Consider the following 20,189-nt stretch of genomic DNA (forward strand, 5'->3'; position numbering starts at 1 on the left):
CCGGTGCTCGGCACCGGCACTTAATTGTCAACATGGACACTAGTGACAGTCTGCTACAATACGGCGCTGTCTGGATAATTTAGAGATGAGCACAATAACAGGTCATTATTGGGCCTGGGCGGTGAAATTTGCTCCGTTTGTGGACTTTTCTGCACTCCGTGGAGCTCCCGGAGTGCAGAAAACTCCGCTTCGCGATGTGCAGGGGAGTTTTTCCCTGCTCGCGATCGCGAAAAGTAAGTTTGCGATCGTGAACGGTAAGTTCGCGAGCGCCCACTCGGGTAGAATTTCTACCCGAGCTGCAGGAATACCAGTACAAACTGCAGTTCGCACTGCACTCTGCCACTCGCGGAACTTCGCAGAGTTTTTTTGTAACTTCGCGGAGTTCTGCGTAGCAAAACTCTGTGAACTACGCCCAGGCCGAGTAATTATTCAATCAATATACATTAGAAATGACTATTGACTGCTGCTTAAGCCATTCTTATCACTTTGGGGCCTGGAATAGTCCGAATTGTCACACTTGTACCAGTGTGATGGTCAGTAGTTGTGTTGGTATAGTCATTGGCAGAGCTAGTAGGGCAGTGTGTGGTGCACGCTGCAGTGGCCGTCTGACGCCAGACCTGGCACTTATGTTTTGTACAAATTAAGCACTTCTGGCAGCTCCCTGCCGGGCATCCTCACTGATCCTCAGTGAGGAGAACCCTGGCGGAACTTCTGTCCGCATGGTCCTGATGCAGAGGTGGGGTGTCTTGTCCCCAGTGACCCTCATCGGCCCCTGTGAACTTTGCCTCAATAGTCCTAACCCTAGAGTGCTCCCTGGAGGGTTTCTTACCAGGCGTGTCATCAGTCTTTTGCTCACCCTGAGTGTCTCTAACCCCTGAGTGACTATAATGCTTGTCGCCCTCCCTCACACAGGGCTCGAGGCCTCGGAGTCGGCCAGAAACAAGATGGTGACGGGGATCGTGGGCTTCGTGCTCGGCGGGATCTTCATCACCATTGGACTCGTCATCTACCTGAAGAACAAAAAAGGTGAGGGAATATGAGGGGCACTGAGGGATGGCAACACTGAGGGACGATAATAGATAGCGAGGGACAGTAACTGTGAGGGACAATAATGGACACACTGAGTGATTATAAGACTGAGGGACAGCGAGAGTGTGCAGTGAGGGACCATAAAGTGAGGGATAGTAACAATGATGGACACAGTGAGGGATTGCAACAGTGAGTGATAGTAAAAATGGTGTACACAGAAGGATTATAACAGTGAGGGATAGTAACAATGATTGGTACAGTGAGGGATAGTAACAAGGATGGACACAGTGAAGGATTGCAACAGTGAGGGATAGTAACAATGATTGACTCAGTGAGGGATTATGACAGTGAGGGATAGTAACAATGATGGACACAGTGAGGGATTGCAACACTGAGGGATAGTAAAAATGATGTACACAGAAGGATTATATCAGTGAGGGATAGTAACAATGATTTGATACAGTGAGGGATAGTAACAAGGATGGACTCAGTGAGGGATTATAACAGTGAGGGATAGTAACAATGATGGACACAGTGAGGGAGTATAACAGTGAGGGATAGTAACAATGGACACAACGAGGGATTATAACAGTGAGGGACAGTAACAATGATGGGTACAGTGAGGATTGCACCAGTGAGGGATAGTAACAATGATTGACACAGTGATGGATTGTAACAGTGCGGGATAGTAACACTGATGGACACAGTGAGAGATTGTAACAGTGAGGGACAGTAACACTGATGGACACAGTGAAGGATTGTAACATTGAAGGACAATAACATGGATGGACACAGTGAGGGATTATAACAGTGAGGGATAGTAACAATGATGGACACAGTGAGGGAGTATAACAGTGAGGGATAGTAACAATGGACACAACAAGGGATTATAACAGTGAGAGGCAGTAACAATGATGGATACAGTGAGGATTCCACCAGTGAGGGATAGTAACAATGATTGACACAGTGATGGATTGTAACAGTGAGGGATAGTAACAATGATGGACACAGTGAGGGATAGTAACAACGATGGACACAGTGAGGAATTGTAACAGTGAGGGATAGCAACAATGATGGACACAGTGAGGGACTGTAACATTGAGGGATAGTAACAAGGATGGATACAGGGAGGGATTATAACAGTGAAGAATAGTAACAATGATGGATACAAAGAGGAATTATAACAGTAACAACGATGGACACAGTGAGGGATTGTAACAGTGATGGACACAGTGAGGGATTGTAACATTGAGGGACAGTAACAATGATGGATACAGTGAGGGATAGTAATGATGAACACAGTGAGGGATTGTGACAGAGAGAGATAGTAACAATGATGGACACAGTGAGGGATTGTAACAATGATGGACACAGTGAGGGATTGTAACAATGATGGACACAGTGAGGGATTGTAACAATGATGGACACAGTGAGGGATTGTAACAATGATGGACACAGTGAAGGATTGTAACAGAGAGGGATATATGTAAGAATGATGGGCATAATGAGAGATTACAACAGTGAGGGATAGTAACAATGATGGACACAGTGAGGAATTGTAACCGTGAGGGATTGTAAAAATGATGGGCACAGTGATGGATTGTAACAGTGAGGGACAGTAATAATGATGGACACAGTGAGGGATAGTAACAATGATGAGCACAGTGAGGGATTGTAACAGTGAGGGATAGTAACAATGAGGAATAGTAAGAATGATTGACGCAGAGAGGGATGGTTACAGAGAGGGATAGTAACAGTGAGGGATGGTAGCAATGATGGGCATAGTAAGGGATTACAAAAGTGAGGGATGGTAACAGTGATGGACACAGTGAGGTATAGTAACAATGTTGGACACAGTGAGGGATGGTAACAGAGAGGGATAGTAACAATGATGGACACAGTGAGGGATGGTTACAGAGAGGGATAGTAACAATGATGGACACAGTGAAGGATTGTAACAGTGATGGATACCAACAATGTTGGACACAATGAGGGATATTAACATTGTGCGATGGTAACCATGATGGACACAGTGAGGGATTGTAACAGTGAGGGATAGTAACAATGATGGACACTGTGAGGGACTATAACAGTGAGGGATAGTTACAATGATGGGCTCAGTGAGGGATAGTAACAATGATGGCCACTGAGGAATTGTAACAGTGATAGATAGTAACAATGATGGACACAGTAAGGGATTATAACAGTGAGGCATATTAACAATAATGAACATAGTGAGGGATTATAACATTAAGCATTTTAACGATGACGGATACAGTGATGTATTGTAACAGTGAGGCATAGTAACAATGATGGACACAGCGAGGGATTGTAACCGTGAGGGATCGAAACAGTGATGGACACTATGAGGGATTATAACAATGAGGGATAGTAACAATGTTGGACACAGTGAGGGATAGTAACAGTGATGGACACAGTGAGGGATTGTAACAATGATGAACACTGGTATTGTAACAGTGAGCGATAGTAGCATTGTTGGATCCTGTGATGGATTATAACAGTGAGGGATAGTAACAGTGATGGACACAGTGAGGGATAGTACCAATGATGGACACAGGTATTGTAACAGTGAGGGATTGTAACAGTGAGGGATAGTACCAATGATGTACACTGGTATTGTAACAGTGAGGGATAGTAACATTGTTGGAACTAGGGAGGGATTGTAACACTGAGGGATAGTACCAATGATGGACTCAGTGAGGGATTGTAACAGTGAGGGATTGTACCAATGATGGACACAGTGAGGGATAGTAACAGTGATGGACACAGTGAGGGATTGTAACAGTGATGGACACAGTGAGGCATAGTAACAATGATGGACACAGTGAGGGATAGTAACAGTGATGGACACAGTGAGGGATAGTAACAGTGATGGACACAGTGAGGGATAGTAACAATGATGGACACAGTGAGGGATAGGACCAATGCTGTACACTGGTATTGTAACAGTGAGGGATAGTAACATTGTTGGAACCAGTGAGGGATTGTAACAGTGAGGGATAGTAACAATGATGGACACAGTGAGGAATAGTACCAATGATGGACACAGTGAGGGATAGTAACAATGATGGACACAGTGGGGGATAGTACCAATGATGGACACAGTGAGGGATTGTAGCAGAGAGGAATAGTAACAATGATGGATTCAGTGAGGGATAGTAAAAATGATGGACACAGTGATGGATTGTAACCGTGAGGGATCGAAACAGTGATGGACACTATGAGGGATTATAACAATGAGGGATAGTAACAATGTTGGACACAGTGAGGGATAGTAACAGTGATGGACACAGTGAGGGATAGTAACAATGATGAACACTGGTATTGTAACAGTGAGCGATAGTAGCATTGTTGGATCCTGTGATGGATTATAACAGTGAGGGATAGTAACAGTGATGGACACAGTGAGGGATAGTACCAATGATGGACACAGGTATTGTAACAGTGAGGGATTGTAACTGTGAGGGATAGTACCAATGATGTACACTGGTATTGTAACAGTGAGGGATAGTAACATTGTTGGAACTAGGGAGGGATTGTAACACTGAGGGATAGTACCAATGATGGACTCAGTGAGGGATTGTAACAGTGAGGGATTGTACCAATGATGGACACAGTGAGGGATAGTAACAGTGATGGACACAGTGAGGGATTGTAACAGTGATGGACACAGTGAGGCATAGTAACAATGATGGACACAGTGAGGGATAGTAACAGTGATGGACACAGTGAGGGATAGTAACAGTGATGGACACAGTGAGGGATAGTAACAATGATGGACACAGTGAGGGATAGGACCAATGCTGTACACTGGTATTGTAACAGTGAGGGATAGTAACATTGTTGGAACCAGTGAGGGATTGTAACAGTGAGGGATAGTAACAATGATGGACACAGTGAGGAATAGTACCAATGATGGACACAGTGAGGGATAGTAACAATGATGGACACAGTGGGGGATAGTACCAATGATGGACACAGTGAGGGATAGTAACAATGATGGACACAGTAAGGGATAGTACCAATGCTGTACACTGGTATTGTAACAGTGAGCGATAGTAGCATTGTTGGATCCTGTGATGGATTATAACAGTGAGGGATAGTAACAGTGATGGACACAGTGAGGGATAGTACCAATGATGGACACAGGTATTGTAACAGTGAGGGATTGTAACAGTGAGGGATAGTACCAATGATGTACACTGGTATTGTAACAGTGAGGGATAGTAACATTGTTGGAACTAGGGAGGGATTGTAACACTGAGGGATAGTACCAATGATGGACTCAGTGAGGGATTGTAACAGTGAGGGATAGTACCAATGATGGACACAGTGAGGGATAGTAACAGTGATGGACACAGTGAGGGATTGTAACAGTGATGGACACAGTGAGGGATAGTAACAGTGATGGACACAGTGAGGGATAGTAACAATGATGGACACAGTGAGGGATAGGACCAATGCTGTACACTGGTATTGTAACAGTGAGGGATAGTAACATTGTTGGAACCAGTGAGGGATTGTAACAGTGAGGGATAGTAACAATGATGGACACAGTGAGGAATAGTACCAATGATGGACACAGTGAGGGATAGTAACAATGATGGACACAGTGGGGGATAGTACCAATGATGGACACAGTGAGGGATAGTAACAATGATGGACACAGTAAGAGATAGTACCAATGCTGTACACTGGTATTGTAACAGTGAGGGATAGTAACATTGTTGGAACCAGTGAGGGATAGTAACAGTGATGGACACAGTGAGGGATAGTAACAATGATGAACACTGGTATTGTAACAGTGAGCGATAGTAGCATTGTTGGATCCTGTGATGGATTATAACAGTGAGGGATAGTAACAGTGATGGACACAGTGAGGGATACTACCAATGATGGACACAGGTATTGTAACAGTGAGGGATTGTAACAGTGAGGGATAGTAACATTGTTGGAACTAGGGAGGGATTGTAACAGTGAGGGATAGTACCAATGATGGACTCAGTGAGGGATTGTAACAGTGAGGGATAGTACAAAATGATGGACACAGTGAGGGATAGTAACAGTGATGGACACAGTGAGGGATTGTAACAGTGATGGACACAGGGAGGGATAGTAACAATGATGGACACAGTGAGGGATAGTACCAATGATGGACACAGTGAGGGATAGTAACAGTGATGGACACAGTGAGGGATAGTAACAGTGATGGACACAGTGAGGGATAGTAACAATGATGGACACAGTGAGGGATAGGACCAATGCTGTACACTGGTATTGTAACAGTGAGGGATAGTAACATTGTTGGAACCAGTGAGGGATTGTAACAGTGAGGGATAGTAACAATGATGGACACAGTGAGGAATAGTACCAATGATGGACACAGTGAGGGATAGTAACAATGGTGGACACAGTGAGGGATAGTACCAATGATGGACACAGTGAGGGATAGTAACAATGATGGACACAGTAAGGGATAGTACCAATGCTGTACACTGGTATTGTAACAGTGAGGGATAGTAACATTGTTGGAACCAGTGAGGGATTGTAACAGTGAGGGATAGTACGAATGATGGACACAGTGAGGGATAGTAACAGTGATGGACACAGTGAGGGATAGTAACAGTGATGGACACAGTGAGGGATAGTACCAATGATGGACACAGTGAGGGATAGTACAAGGATGGCCACAGTGAGGGATAGTAATAATGACAGACACAGTGAGGGATTATAACAGTGAGACATAGTAGCAATGATGGACACAGTGAGTGATTATAACAATGAGGGATAGTAATAATGATGGACACAGTGAGGCATAGTAACAGTGATGGACACAGTGTGGTGTAGTACCAATGATGTACACTGGTATTGTAACAGTGAGGGATAGTAGCATTGTTGGAACCAGTGAGGGATTTTATCAGTGAGGGATAGTAACAGTGATGGACACAGTGAGGGATAGTACACAGGTATTGTAACAGTGAGGGATAGTACCAATGATGTACACTGGTATTGTAACAGTGAGGGATAGTAACATTGTTGGAACCAGGGAGGGATTGTAATAGTGAGGGATCGTACCAATGATGGACTCAGTGAGGGTTTGTAACAGTGAGGGATAGTACCAATGATGGACACAGTGAGGATAGTAACAGTGATGGACACAGTGAGGGATTGTAACAGTGATGGACACAGTGAGGGATTGTAACAGTGATGGACACAGTGATGGATAGTAACAATGATGGACACAGTGAGGGATAGTACCAATGCTGTACACTGGTATTGTAACAGTGAGGGATAGTAACATTGTTGGAACCAGTGAGGGATGGTAACAGTGAGGGATAGTAACAAAGATGGACACTGTGAGGGATAGTACCAATGATGGACACAGTGAGGGATAGTAACAATGATGGACACAGTGAGGGATAGTAACAATGATGGACACAGTGAGGGATAGTACCAATGCTGTACACTGATATTGTAACAGTGAGAGATAGTAACATTGTTGGAACCAGTGAGAGATTGTAACAGTGAGGGATAGTACCAATGATGGACACAGTGAGGGATAGTAACAGTGATGGACACAGTGAGGGATAGTAACAGTGATGGACACAGTGAGGGATAGTACCAATGATGGACACAGTGAGGGATAGTACCAATGATGGACACAGTGAGGGATAGTACCAATGATGGACACAGTGAGGGATAGTAACAATGATGGACACAGTGAGGGGTAGTACCAATGATGAACACAGTGAGGGATAGTACCAATGATGGACACAGTGAGGGATAGTACCAATGATGGACACAGTGAGGGATAGTAACAGTGATGGACACAGTGAGGGATAGTACCAATGATGGACACAGTGAGGGATAGTAACATTGTTGGAACCAGTGAGGGATTGTAATAGTGAGGGATAGTAACAATGATGGACACAGTGAGGGATAGTACCAATGCTGTACACTGGTATTGTAACAGTGAGGGATAGTAACATTGATGGACCCATTGAGGGATTGTGACAGTGAGGGATAGTACCAATGACGGACACAGTGAGGGATAGTAACAGTGATGGACACAGTGAGGGATAGTAAGAATGAGGAATCGTAACAGTGATGGACACAGTGAGGGATAGTACCAATGATGTACACTGGTATTGTAACAGTGAGGGATAGTAGCATTGATGGAACCAGTGAGGGATGGTCAAGTACAGGGGCGTGAGTGGTGGGCGATACAGTGATAGGACTCTGAGTTATGGATTGTTCAGTGTTAGGATTCTGAGGGAGGCATTGCCCTATGATTGAACCCTTTATAAGGGATCTTGCGGTGAGGGGCCAATGAATGAAGAGATCACCTATTGACAGTGGAGCACCCTGAGGCTGTGTTGAGTGAAAAGACATGGAGATCCCAATTCACAAACATAAAGTTAGACCAAAAGTCCAACTTAGATCAGAAGACTAACTTTACTATTTTTTGGTATTCACAAAGGTAAGAACCTACTAGTTAATTTACTACTAGTAAAGTTACCAGTAGTAACTTCACTACCAGTAACTCAACTGGTAGTAAGTATACTAGTTGTAAAGTTACTAGTAGTAACTTACCGTTGTGAATACCGAAAAGTAGTAAATGTAGACGTTTGGACTAAGTTAGACTTTTGGTCTAAGTTTACCTTTGTGAATAGGGTTTGGGTGAGGCATTTTTGACTGACAGGACCCTGAGCGAGGGATTGAGTGACAGGCCTCTGATTGAGACATTGTTGAGTGACAGGACACTGAGTAAAGAACTGTTGACTGACAGGACTCTGAGTGCAGGATTGCCCAGTGAGAAGTCATTGTGTTATTGATTGACAAACACTGAGTGAGGTATAGTTGACTGACAGGACCTTCAGTGGGAGAGTATTGAGTGACAGGACTCAGAGTCAGGCATTGTTGAGTGACAAGACATCGAGTGAGGCGTTTTAGAGTGACCTGAAACTGAGTGAGTCATTGTTGAGTGACAGGACCCTGAGTGATGGGTTGTTGAGTAACATAACACTGAGTGATGGATTGTTGGGTGACAGATCAGGACAGGACACTGAGTGAGCACTTATTAAGTGAAAGCACACTGAATGCGGGCAGGACCCAGGATATAGGACAGATCTCAGAGTGAGGAATGCGGCCTTTAACAAGACATTTCTCTCTCTTCCACAGGCTCGCCTCAGTCCATCAATAATGTGTCTGAAGGTAATATTTCTCTAGTATTTTTGTATTGCTTTTTACCTGTTTATCACCCTAACAACTACAGTATATTCAATCTTCACTACAAATCAGAGTCCATTCTGTGGCATCGATACAAAAATAAGTGTTCGTACCAGAAAACTCTGGAGTATGTAAAAGGCATGAGAATTCTACTCAGTAACCAGCGCCAACAACAATACTGTTAGTAACAATAAAAAACAGACCCTAAGTAACACTGAGATCAAATGTACGAAAGCCCCAGGCGGTGTACTTCATTCGAACGTGAAATTATCATATCTGTAGTGTACTCACAGATCGCCCACAGGTCCAGCTGCATGAGCGTCACAAAGAACCATACATTTGTATTCATATATTAAAACATTCATTCAGTATAACATTGCAGCATGGACACATCCAGAGGTGGCTTGATTTAAAGCACTGCAGGTACCTGGGATATCGCAAGTAGTGTTGGCCAGAAATGTCAAAACATCACACTCTGCACCCTAACTGTGGCCTGTTGTGAGTTTTAGCCTCCAGTTTGTGAGATACATATCCCACGTGGTCCCAAATGGGCCCCTGCCGCGCTGAATGCACAATAATGTAGGTACATCTGTGGCCCATTAATGCAGGTCTCTGAGCCAGCCGACCGGATCGCCAGTAGGCTTCCATGACACAGTAAAGCATACATGACATAGCAATGTGTCCATGACATAGCAATGCGTTCATGACACAGCAATGCATCCATGACACAGCAATGCGTCCATGACATAGCACTGTTATGCATGGACCATATGAATTCCCGGTTACATAGATTTATCACTTTTCCCTCTTGACATAAAGCCCAGTAAACAGAGTCCAGGCTCTGGAGCCATTTTCCACCCTGTGAGCTCCTAAATAACCCTAAGTTCCTTGTCTATGCCTGAGACAGCACCAGGCAGTCCCACACCATGTGGTAAAAACCTGTGTCAGCTGTCGACATCTGGGGCATGCCAAAGACGCTCCAGAAAACAAGTGGTGCATGCATCTCGGAGTGAGATAAGTTTGTTGTAAAGAGTTGAACTGTGTGTATCTGAGCCTTGGGTTCTTCGAGACCTTCTTTACATATTCCAACTAGGCCTCCCATTGCCCATTCGTTAATCCTCCACCGTTGTCATGCTCCCATTTCTTCCTGACATCCAGGGGTTTTGTGGCGTGCTGTGTGTTCAATGCTTTATAAAGCGTGGTAGTTGCCTTTCTTCTGTTCCCACACACTGCAACAGCAAGGACGCAGCGGGTTCTGTTTGTTCCTGGTCCCGTCTCTGATCTGTTCACCAGAGCATTGTAAGCAGGATATTGGCCTGATCTCCCCCATACATATCTCTCAGCTCTTGAAATGTACACCGTACTTTGTATAAGGGTCTCCAACAGTCCATGGCCTCCTGTCGTGTGGTACCGTTGAAGAACCGGGGTTTAACCCAGCGGCGTCAGGGGCACGCCTAAGATCTTCGAGTTCACCTGTCTTGGTATACAGAGACACGGAATACTTCTGGATGGCATCAGAGACCACGTTTATTAGCTGCAGCTAGTAACAGTGATCCTAGAAATACATCACGGTATAAATTCTCAGGAGACTGCTCATTTTACAAAGGCGAGATGTCTCCTTTTATACCCAATATTCACATTATAAATGTACACCCACTGCACAAAATTCTAGCCAACAAGGTACATTTTCAAACAAAGTGTCACATAACAAAAACTCAATTTACAGTATCCCAACCCAAAAGTTAATTATTAGGAATGTCCCAAATTCAATCTCCACAAACCGGACAAACCTATAATTGAAAGCATAACCCATGTAATGAAGAAACATAAAAAAAGAAACGGTAACAGATGCTGAACAAGATAAGGCATGTACAAGGAAACTAAAAGTTAACGATGTCCTGAACATTGATTGGCAATCTCAGACAAAGATCGATTAGGGAAATTGGCTTTGCGGGGTCAGTTTCAGGTGCAGAGGTCAGTTTCAGGTGCAGAGGTCAGTTTCTTACAGTTCTTTTCAGAGTCAAAAAGAGACCTAGTTAATGTATACATGAACTAAGAAGGCCAGGCCACTTTATTCGCCAGGCTACCCTCACAGGCCTATGTGAGGGCAACACAAAATGGTGGCACAGAACAAAATGGAGTCAGACTCGGGAATTACAGAACCTCACCGTAACGCCCTTCATCTCAGGGAGCATCCAGAGTGGTAGTTCTGGCGCGTGTGGAGGAGGTCGGCCCTTCACATGCAGATGTCTGTGCCAGCACCTCTTCACCACTCTTGTGAGATTACACATACTGGGGATCACCCAAGTCGGGCTAACTAGCCAGTCAAGAATTGCCCAACCACGCAGCACCCGACACAGACTAGTCCTCTCAGAATTGGGAGTTCCTCTAGCCATTTAATTGGCCATTGTAGTTGGGCAGCTGCGTAATACATTTCATAATTTGGGGGTCCCAAACCCTCCCTCCGACAAAGGATGTTGTATCTTGTGGAGCTCAACCCTTTCCCTACTTCCACTACCCCATATTAATTCTGAAACAACAACATGGAGTTCTGTAAAGAATACTGTCCTTACGATTACAGGCAATGCCAGAAAGAAATATAATAGTCGAAGTAGGAGCAGCGTTTTGGCTATTGCCACCCGTTCCTTAGGGGAGAGTGTAATGCCGGCCTATATGGTAAGCAACTGGTGGGTAGATGTAGGAACCCTGCCCAGGTTGTCACTGCTGAGGTTGTCTTCTGTGTGGTAAATATTTACCCCCATATCAAATCTACATTCCAATATTCTAGTCATCAAGTCATGTCAGTGCTTATTTGCTGAAGGGGGAAGAGACAGGACTTGGTTTAGTTGACTCTATGGCCAGATTTCAGCACAAACTCATCTAGCCCCAGAGAGGTCTGCCTCTGAGAACGGCCCATAGCCCCCCTGCATAGTGTAGATACTAACCAGCACAAATTTGGTACTTAGGGGAAAAAGTAAGGTGATAATCATGTATCATAGAGGAGAGATATGACACTCAAATGAACAGCATCTATCAGTGGGGGCGAGCGGGAAGAGGAAAGAAGCACTTGTCCATACAGTATCAACTGCAGGGACAGCAAATGGCACACATATGGGCAGGCTGAAGCCCAGAAAGTACATACAACAGGTCTCTTTGTGAGACAGTGCATGCACGCTGTGTAGAGTCGAGACCTAAAAATGGGTCATCTGTGCGTCCCTTGAAGTTCACAACATATTGCCAACTGTTACAGGTGTCGCATTTACCCTCTCAAACCCCAGAAAATATATCTGCTTGGCTGCATGCAGGGATGTAGTTTCTTCCTTCTAACCTCTTGCTCTCCGGATAACAGCAGTGCGGTGGATAACTTTTTAAAAATGTCCCTGTAAAACAAACCTGCTTCAGTCCAACAACCTCAGGCATCTAATCATATCAAACCGGCAGCAGAGGCTTATGGTCATGCAATCTGAAAAGACTGCGGCTCGCCTCGACAGCCATTTTGCTGGAGGCTCTGGGAGCTACCTAGAGGAAGCAGTGAGACGTCCCACCTACTAACTTGATGCTTGGTTGTTAATGTTTGAGCAGGCGATTGTAAATCCCAGGGGACTTTTCTAGCCGTGCCAAAATGCGTACAAAGTATTACAATGAAGCTGAGCAATATTGGCATTGTTTATTAAACAGAGCAGGGCAAGCTGCCCCTAGGTCTGCACTGACCATTGTCCAACTGCTAGATAGAGAGGATGTGGTGTTATGCCCAGAGCTGCTAACTTTAGAGCTGGGGAACTAGGTTTGAATCTCAGCGTCGGCTCAACATCCTGTGATTTTGAGCAAATCACTTAGGGCATGATTATTATTTTGGCGGACGGGTTACTCCGTCACAACAGCGATGGATATCCCATCAGCTGAAATTTAAATCCCAGAGGATATAATGAGATTAATATTTCGGTGGATGGGATATCCGTCACCATTGTGATGAAGTAACCCGTCTGCCAAGATCGCAATTAGGCCCTTAATTTCCCTGGGGCTAGCAAGAAAAGAATGTATCCTTGTGTAATGTAACTGGTGCTCATGTAAAGCGCTCCAATCCCTTTAGAGTTGAGTTAGCGTTATAAAAAAAAGTGCAGCAAAAAAAAAACTAGCAGGAGACAGAGGAGATACAACAACAGACAGTGAAAGAACGGGGAGTGAGAGCAACACAGAGAGATTGCAAGCGGCAAAGAGAAATAGAGAAATAACCAGCAGCCTCATGCATCAAGCCAAAATCCAGTCGGTAAAATACCGATTCGCTAATAGCTCCCGGTATTGAGTTAAAAATACCCAATCCCAATGCATCAACCCAAAAGCAAAAATCGCTATTTAAGGAATCCTTAAATAGCGATTCCTTAAATAGCGATAGCATTTAAGGAATCCCAAATTGAGATTCCTTAATTTAAGGAATCTCAATTTGGGATTCCTTAAATGCAATGCATGAAAGTTAAAAAATTAGCGAATTCGCTAATAGGGGGAGCAAATTACCATGAAGATGAACTGCATGGTAATTTGCTAAAAGTTTGAAAAATGCACTTTTGTGCATTTTTCAAAGTTTCATGTTGCGCACACACATGCCCTTAGAGCATGTGTGTGTGCAACATATGTGCACATATCAATTTCAGGGGTGCAATAGGGTGTCATTTTGACACCCTTGCACCCTTGAAATTGCATGAGCAATTTGCGAGAACCTACTGGTACTCGCTATTTGCTCATGCAATCTCCAATTCATTCCTATGGGCCTGGAGGCCCATAGGAATGATTGGGATGGCATTCCTTAATTGCTACTCGCAATTTGCTAGTAGCAATTAAGGAAAGTTAAGGAATCGCTATTTGAATAGCGATTCCTACATGCATAGCCTTTTGCTATTCCTTATTAGCGATTCCTTATTTTTCGCTAATAAGGAATCGCAAATGGCATTGTTGATGCATGTGCCCCAGGTGCCATGAGCAGGAAACAGACCGATGTGAGTAAAAAGGAAAAATGCATACAAAGTATTACAATGAAGTTGAGCAATAATGGCATAGTTGGTTTAAACAGAGCAGGGTGTGCTGTCCCTAGGTCTTTACTGATCATTGACTCACTGCTGGAACAAGAATGTGGCATAACAGCCAGAGCTGTCGACTTTGGAGTTGGGGAACCTGGTTCGAATTTCGCCATCAACTCAATATCCTGTGATTCTGGGCAAATCACTTAATCTCCCTGGGGCTACGAAGAAATGAATGTATCCTTGTGTAATGTAACTGGTGCTCATGTAAAGCGCTTCAATCCCTTAGGGTTGAGTTAGGGCTATAAAAATGCAAAAAAAAAAAATTAATTCACAGGAGACAGAGGATGCAACAACAGACAGTGAAAGAACAGGGAGTGAGAGAGCAATATATAGGGATTGCGAGAGGCAAAGAGAAATAAATAAATAATGAGCAGGCACGAGCAGGAAACAAAGAACGGTGCAAGTAAAAACTGTAGCGCTCACGAAATGCACTACTAAAGTAATAATAAAAAAGTTGTCTAGAAACAATGCCTTAAAATGGCCCCTGCGTATGTTTAGCAGTAATTGATCGCTACTCTCGGGGAGGGCTAAAGACAGAAAGAGGAATTATGCATGGAAGCAATGGGCAAAAGGGGAGAATGAATAACGGAGCGATGAGGGAGCCAGCAAATGGCAAGCCTGTGGGCGGGCTGAAGCCCACAAAGTACATACAACAGGTCTCTTTTTTAGAGGGCACATGCACACCATCTAGAGCCGAGGCCTAAAAAAGATTGAACACCTAAGCAAGGGGTGCCACCCTCCTGGGGTCCTGGGTATTCTTGGGCTTTTGTACTTCATTCCGTCTGCCATTATTGTGGCCTCTAGGCTCTTGCACCAGTCCAGATATTTTACAGAGTTCCATTGTAGAGCAGAGTAATATTGCAAGCGTGTGAAATTGTATGTTCGTATAGTAATGTTGCAATTTCACAAGCATGCAATATTACGCCTGTCTTGTGCGAGTGTCCTGGTGCCTGTGAGTTCACGGACTCAATTAATGAAGGCCAGGCTGCAAAGAATATACAAAAAAACCACTCTAAACATCAAATTACTCAAAAACTAGTCATGCAAAATGAACAATGGGATCCATCCCAAGCGAAATAGAAGAAGAAATTGGGGTGCCCATGGGTTGGTTGCCTGAAGTCTTTTTTGGCCAGTTTAATGCTCCCAGTTTAATGTTGGTACCTTTGCTCAGGACCGCAATTATGGGGGCTTGATGGATTTTACAGAGAGGGGTGGGGGGCTGGTCTCAGCAAGGGGGGCCTATGCTGTAATCTGCTTCAGTGAGTCTTTTATCCTGGGATACTGGCACAGTAGAAACCATCGATGTTTAGTGGGGGTGCACATTAGGTAAGCCTCTAGCCCAACAGAGCCTGGCTTCCTGCTGTGGGATGTCATCAAAGCATGGCAGGCGGCCTTTGGGCTTACAGATTGTGAAGCTGACTTGGAGAGATTGCAGGCCAGAAGAAGGAAGCACAGGCAGGCCCAGCTTTCCATGCTGGGTGAGGACTTCCATGACATGGGAACCTGATTCTGCTGCGGAAAGAGCTCTACTTACTTTGGATGTCAAAAGAACTTTAATGTATAGGAATGCTATTTCAAAAAGTGGAATTTTAATAGGGATAGTAAAATCTATCCAAACTTGCTATGCTAAAGCTAAAAGACTTTTACGTGTTCGCCCTAAAGCTCATTCACCTCGCAGAATAGGGGCCTCTATGGCATTTGCTGACATTTGCAAAGCAGCAGCATGGACCACACCACACACCTTCACAAAACACTAGCAGTACTACAGCTTCTCTTTTAATAACTGTGTAGTAATCAGCCTGGGACAAGGAAACATGGGAGAGGCAATCCATAACACCAGGATACTACAAACTGCAACCCCCACAGGCTAGCCACCACTTTGAGAGAGGGACTGCTTTACAGTCTGGGTAAAGCATGTGTATCTACAGCCACACTTGCCTCGAACAGATTATGTTACTTAACCTGTATGCATCTGATCTTGGCATGTAGAGCTGTAGATTCACATGCGTCCATCCTCCTTCCCGGGAGCCTGTGTAGGTCACAGTTTATTTTACCTTTATTCACATTATTTGCATAGACATCACACGTTACTGATACTTACTCTCACCCGCCTGTGGCAAAACAAGGTAACAATGGAGTCGATGCCCATGTGCCGCATCACCAACAGGAGGAGTCACATAGCCTCGTGACTCAAACAAACTTCTTCAAACAAACACAACTTGCAGTCATCCGATCCCAACACTGGATGGCGGACTTATGCAAAGCATGTGAATCTACAGCACTACATGCCAAGAACAGATGTTTACAGGGTAAGTAAAATGATCCTTTTGGAGAGTTTTTCATATTCTCCACAACCCAACCTTAAACCAACTGAGTCGGAAGTCCGGGCACCCACAGCTGCTGAGAAACTGGCCCATGGGATACGTTATTTAGCAGCCTTGGGAATCTGCAGTGTTCTGGCACCCTTGCAAGAATGGCTGCTACTTGGCAACAGAAGACTCGAGACCCGAGAAATCCTAAAATGAGTCTAAGTCTGAGATCGCAGCCTGTCTGCCCTGTATCCTGGAGGGTTTCCCTAAAATGAGGAGAACCACTGGGTATGATCCTGTTGGAAGTGGCTGCTGTTACTGCCCATGCCTCGTGAGGGTGAAATTTGTAAAACTTTAGCTAATTCAACCCAGCCCATTCTAATAACCATGTGACAGAGAAACTACATGGAAGGGACAGATTTGAAAAATGAAAGCAGCTGAGCGTAGGCATGAAAAAAGATGCTGTTTCTTTCCTGGGAGGGTGAATCCCTAATCTCCTAGGGTACTCTTAGGCCTGGCATGGTACACCATAACATTATTGCACTAGTTCACGTTGCAACATTTGGCCCTGATTTTTTTCATTGTCTTAAGGGCAGAACCACCTCTATATCAGGTATGTGACATCAGACTTGTTCTCTTCTCTTTCTTGTTGAATTTCAGGTCAGGTGTTGAATCCTCACCACTTCCAAAGTTTACCAGCCACCACAAGTGTAGTAGAGACTCTGTCCAAGCCCAGCTTCCGTTGCATTGTCCATCATCTTGTTTTTAATGCTTGTTGCCTAGCAAATGCCTAGCAACACAGGTCTTTCTCTAATCTCCCTTTCTTTTCTTTTCCTACAGGAGTCCGTTTCATGAGTTAGATGAAGTTATATGACCTGCCACTTTCACAAAGCTCTGGGACTCACTCATGCAACATTTTAATGGCCTAATGCTTGAGATCAACTTGTGCCTCAAATAGAGCATGCGCCGAACCAATCAATTTATCACTTATTGTTCCTCTTCTGCTGCCAGTGAGAAGATATTCAAAGTCAGTAGCACATGGCCTACAAGGAGCCCTCTTTTTCCAACCTGCAGTCTTGGACACATTTTCTGTCTGCACAAGGCCTACCACAAGACTTTGCCAAGAACACACTTTCAGTCCGCCAAGAGTCTACAAGGGAACCCTCGATACGCAACACATGGCCTACGAAGGGACTTTGTCAGGAGCACACTTTCAGTCCACCAAGAGTCTACAAGGGCGACCCTCGATACGCAACACAAGGCCTACGAAGGGACTTTGTCAAGAGCACACTTTCAGTCCACCAAGAGTCTACACGGGCGATCCTCGATACGCAACACAAGGCCTACGCAGGGACTTTGTCAAAAGGACACTTTCAGTCCACCAAGAGTCTACAAGGGCGACCCTCGATACGCAACACAAGGCCTACGAAGGGACTTTGTCAAGAGCACACTTTCAGTCCGCCAAGAGTCTACAAGGGCACCCTTGATACCCAGCACAAGGCCTACGAAGGGACTTTGTCAAGAGTACACTTTCAGTCCGTCAAGAGTCTACAAGGGCTTCTGCGATGCCCAGCAGAAGGCCTACGAAGGGACTTTGTCAAGAGCACATCTTCATTGCACGTAGGGCCGGATTCACAAAGGTAAACTGAGACGAAAGTCTAACTTTACGGCTTTGGGTATTCACAAAGGGCATTCACGAGTAGTAAAGTTAGACTTTTGTCTCAGTTAAACGTACGTTTTGGTCTTAAGTTTAACTGAGACCAAAGGACTGAAAGTGCCACCATTTGTTTTTGACAAATAAAAATGTACTACCCTTGTTTCCCACCCCACAATGATATTACCTATCTCAGGGCTCCTTCTGTTATCAGAACTTTCAAATGAGAACCCCCCTAATTGGTATCAACTGACCTGGACTCCTCTTCTTATAATACATTTAGTTAAAAGGTCGGATAATGTTAGCTATCGCAGGACACCTGGTATTCTTATAAGTGTATGTTTAATCGCGTGTGACAATCACTTTTATTGTTTGTGTAGAATTCTCTTCTTGTGTCACACTCTCCTAAGACAGCTTTTTAAAAGATAAGCCCTTGGCCTACTTCCTGCCACAGCTCAGTCCCACAAGAACGTCCCTGTTTTCTGATCGAAGTCTTAGTACCGGTCCCCCATTGAAGTGCCTTTCTGCCCCCTCCCTGGACACCTCACACTTGCAGTTCTATATTGTTTGACCTTAATTGTGTTACCTGCACAATAAAAAAACCTAACCTACCTTTTAACTCAAGGAACAACTGTTTAGGACTCTGGGCCTGAGTTAGATCTTGGCGCATGAGTTAACCATCAGAACGGTGACGGATATCCATCCCGTCCGCCAAAATATAAATCCCATAGGATATAATAGGATTTACAGTTCACCAGACGGGATATCCGTCACCGTTGTTACAAAGTAACCCATCCGCCGAGATCTAAATCAGGCCCTTTGTTGATCCAACCCGTGCCTGACCCCTATACCTGAATATGTGGAGAGCAGAGCGAAGTGCAGCTACCAAGGAGGCCTAGCGGTTGCTGGTGACCCACCTGCTTCATAACCACTTTCCCTGCCGAGATGCCTGGTCTTCAACTGAGATGACAAGTGTGATGGCTTCAAGCAGCGTTCACCTGGTGGACACATCCCGTCAGTAATGGCCTAGTCGGTGATGGCACCATGTTTGCTACAGTCCTCTTTGATGATGCTTCAGCAGTAACAGGTCTATGAGGATCCCAGTCATGGTGTCTGTGGGGTTCACAGCCTTGTCCACAGTGGTTTTTACTCAGTCCTTTCAGAGTTCATTGCTTTAACCTCATTGGACAATGTGCAAGACATCTATAAAGACCTCTGTCCAGGAGGGTGAAGAAGGAAGCAGGTGAAAAGTAGGCCAAAGATCTACCTTGACATTTTCTTAGAGTGATGGTGAAGACTTGTCTATAACCCATGTCAAAAACCAATCAAGTCCCTGCCTGCTGCTGTCAAATCCTTTTTTTGAGCAATATTTGTCTATGGAATGATTCTGTTGAGATGATTGCCTCTCCTGGTCTAATGTCAGAGATAAAATGCTAGTTTTCATTTTGATCAGCCTTCTGTGTAAATTACTGTGATAAATCTGATGTACCTGCTGGGTGTGGTTTATTCAATAAAATGGTGAATTTGTCTTAAACACTCGCTTGTACCCGGATGTATGTGTGCTCCTCTGAGTGTGCACTGTCAACTATCTCATAAGAACATGATATTCTTCTGTGCTGGGAATGGAAAACATTTACTCTCGGGATTCCATAGATTGGCTGCGCCAGGAAGGGGGTGGAGCTATGGGGAGCAGAGCCATGAGGGGCGGAGCCATAAGGGGCAGACTCATAACGCTCAGAATCATGAGGGACGGAGTCATGAGGGGCTGAACCAATGACCGTGTCTGTGCCATAGTTTTATATAAACTCCACCTCCAAGATATAGGCAACAAGTAAAAAGGAGGGGAATTCTGGTTTGCTTAGTTGGTCACAA

At 44.5% G+C, this 20,189-nt stretch overlaps 1 protein-coding gene across 2 annotated transcripts in view; it reads left to right on the plus strand.

Annotated features, from left to right (window-relative positions):
• LOC146869818 (HLA class II histocompatibility antigen, DRB1 beta chain-like) overlaps nt 1-19,851 on the plus strand; it is a 90,621-nt gene extending 70,770 nt beyond the window's left edge. For both annotated transcript variants that reach the window (XM_085619001.1, XM_085619086.1), the window contains exons 4-6: nt 913-1,026; nt 9,232-9,264; nt 17,504-19,851. In XM_085619001.1, coding sequence (XP_085475127.1) covers nt 913-1,026; nt 9,232-9,264; nt 17,504-17,523 — 167 coding nt within the window. In that variant the 3' untranslated portion in view covers nt 17,524-19,851. The remainder of the gene's footprint in view (nt 1-912; nt 1,027-9,231; nt 9,265-17,503) is intronic.
• The last annotated feature ends 338 nt before the right edge of the window (nt 19,852-20,189 follow it).

Source organism: Triturus cristatus, chromosome 1_1 (assembly GCF_964204655.1).
Source record: "Triturus cristatus chromosome 1_1, aTriCri1.1, whole genome shotgun sequence".
NCBI classification, from domain to species: domain Eukaryota; kingdom Metazoa; phylum Chordata; class Amphibia; order Caudata; family Salamandridae; genus Triturus; species Triturus cristatus.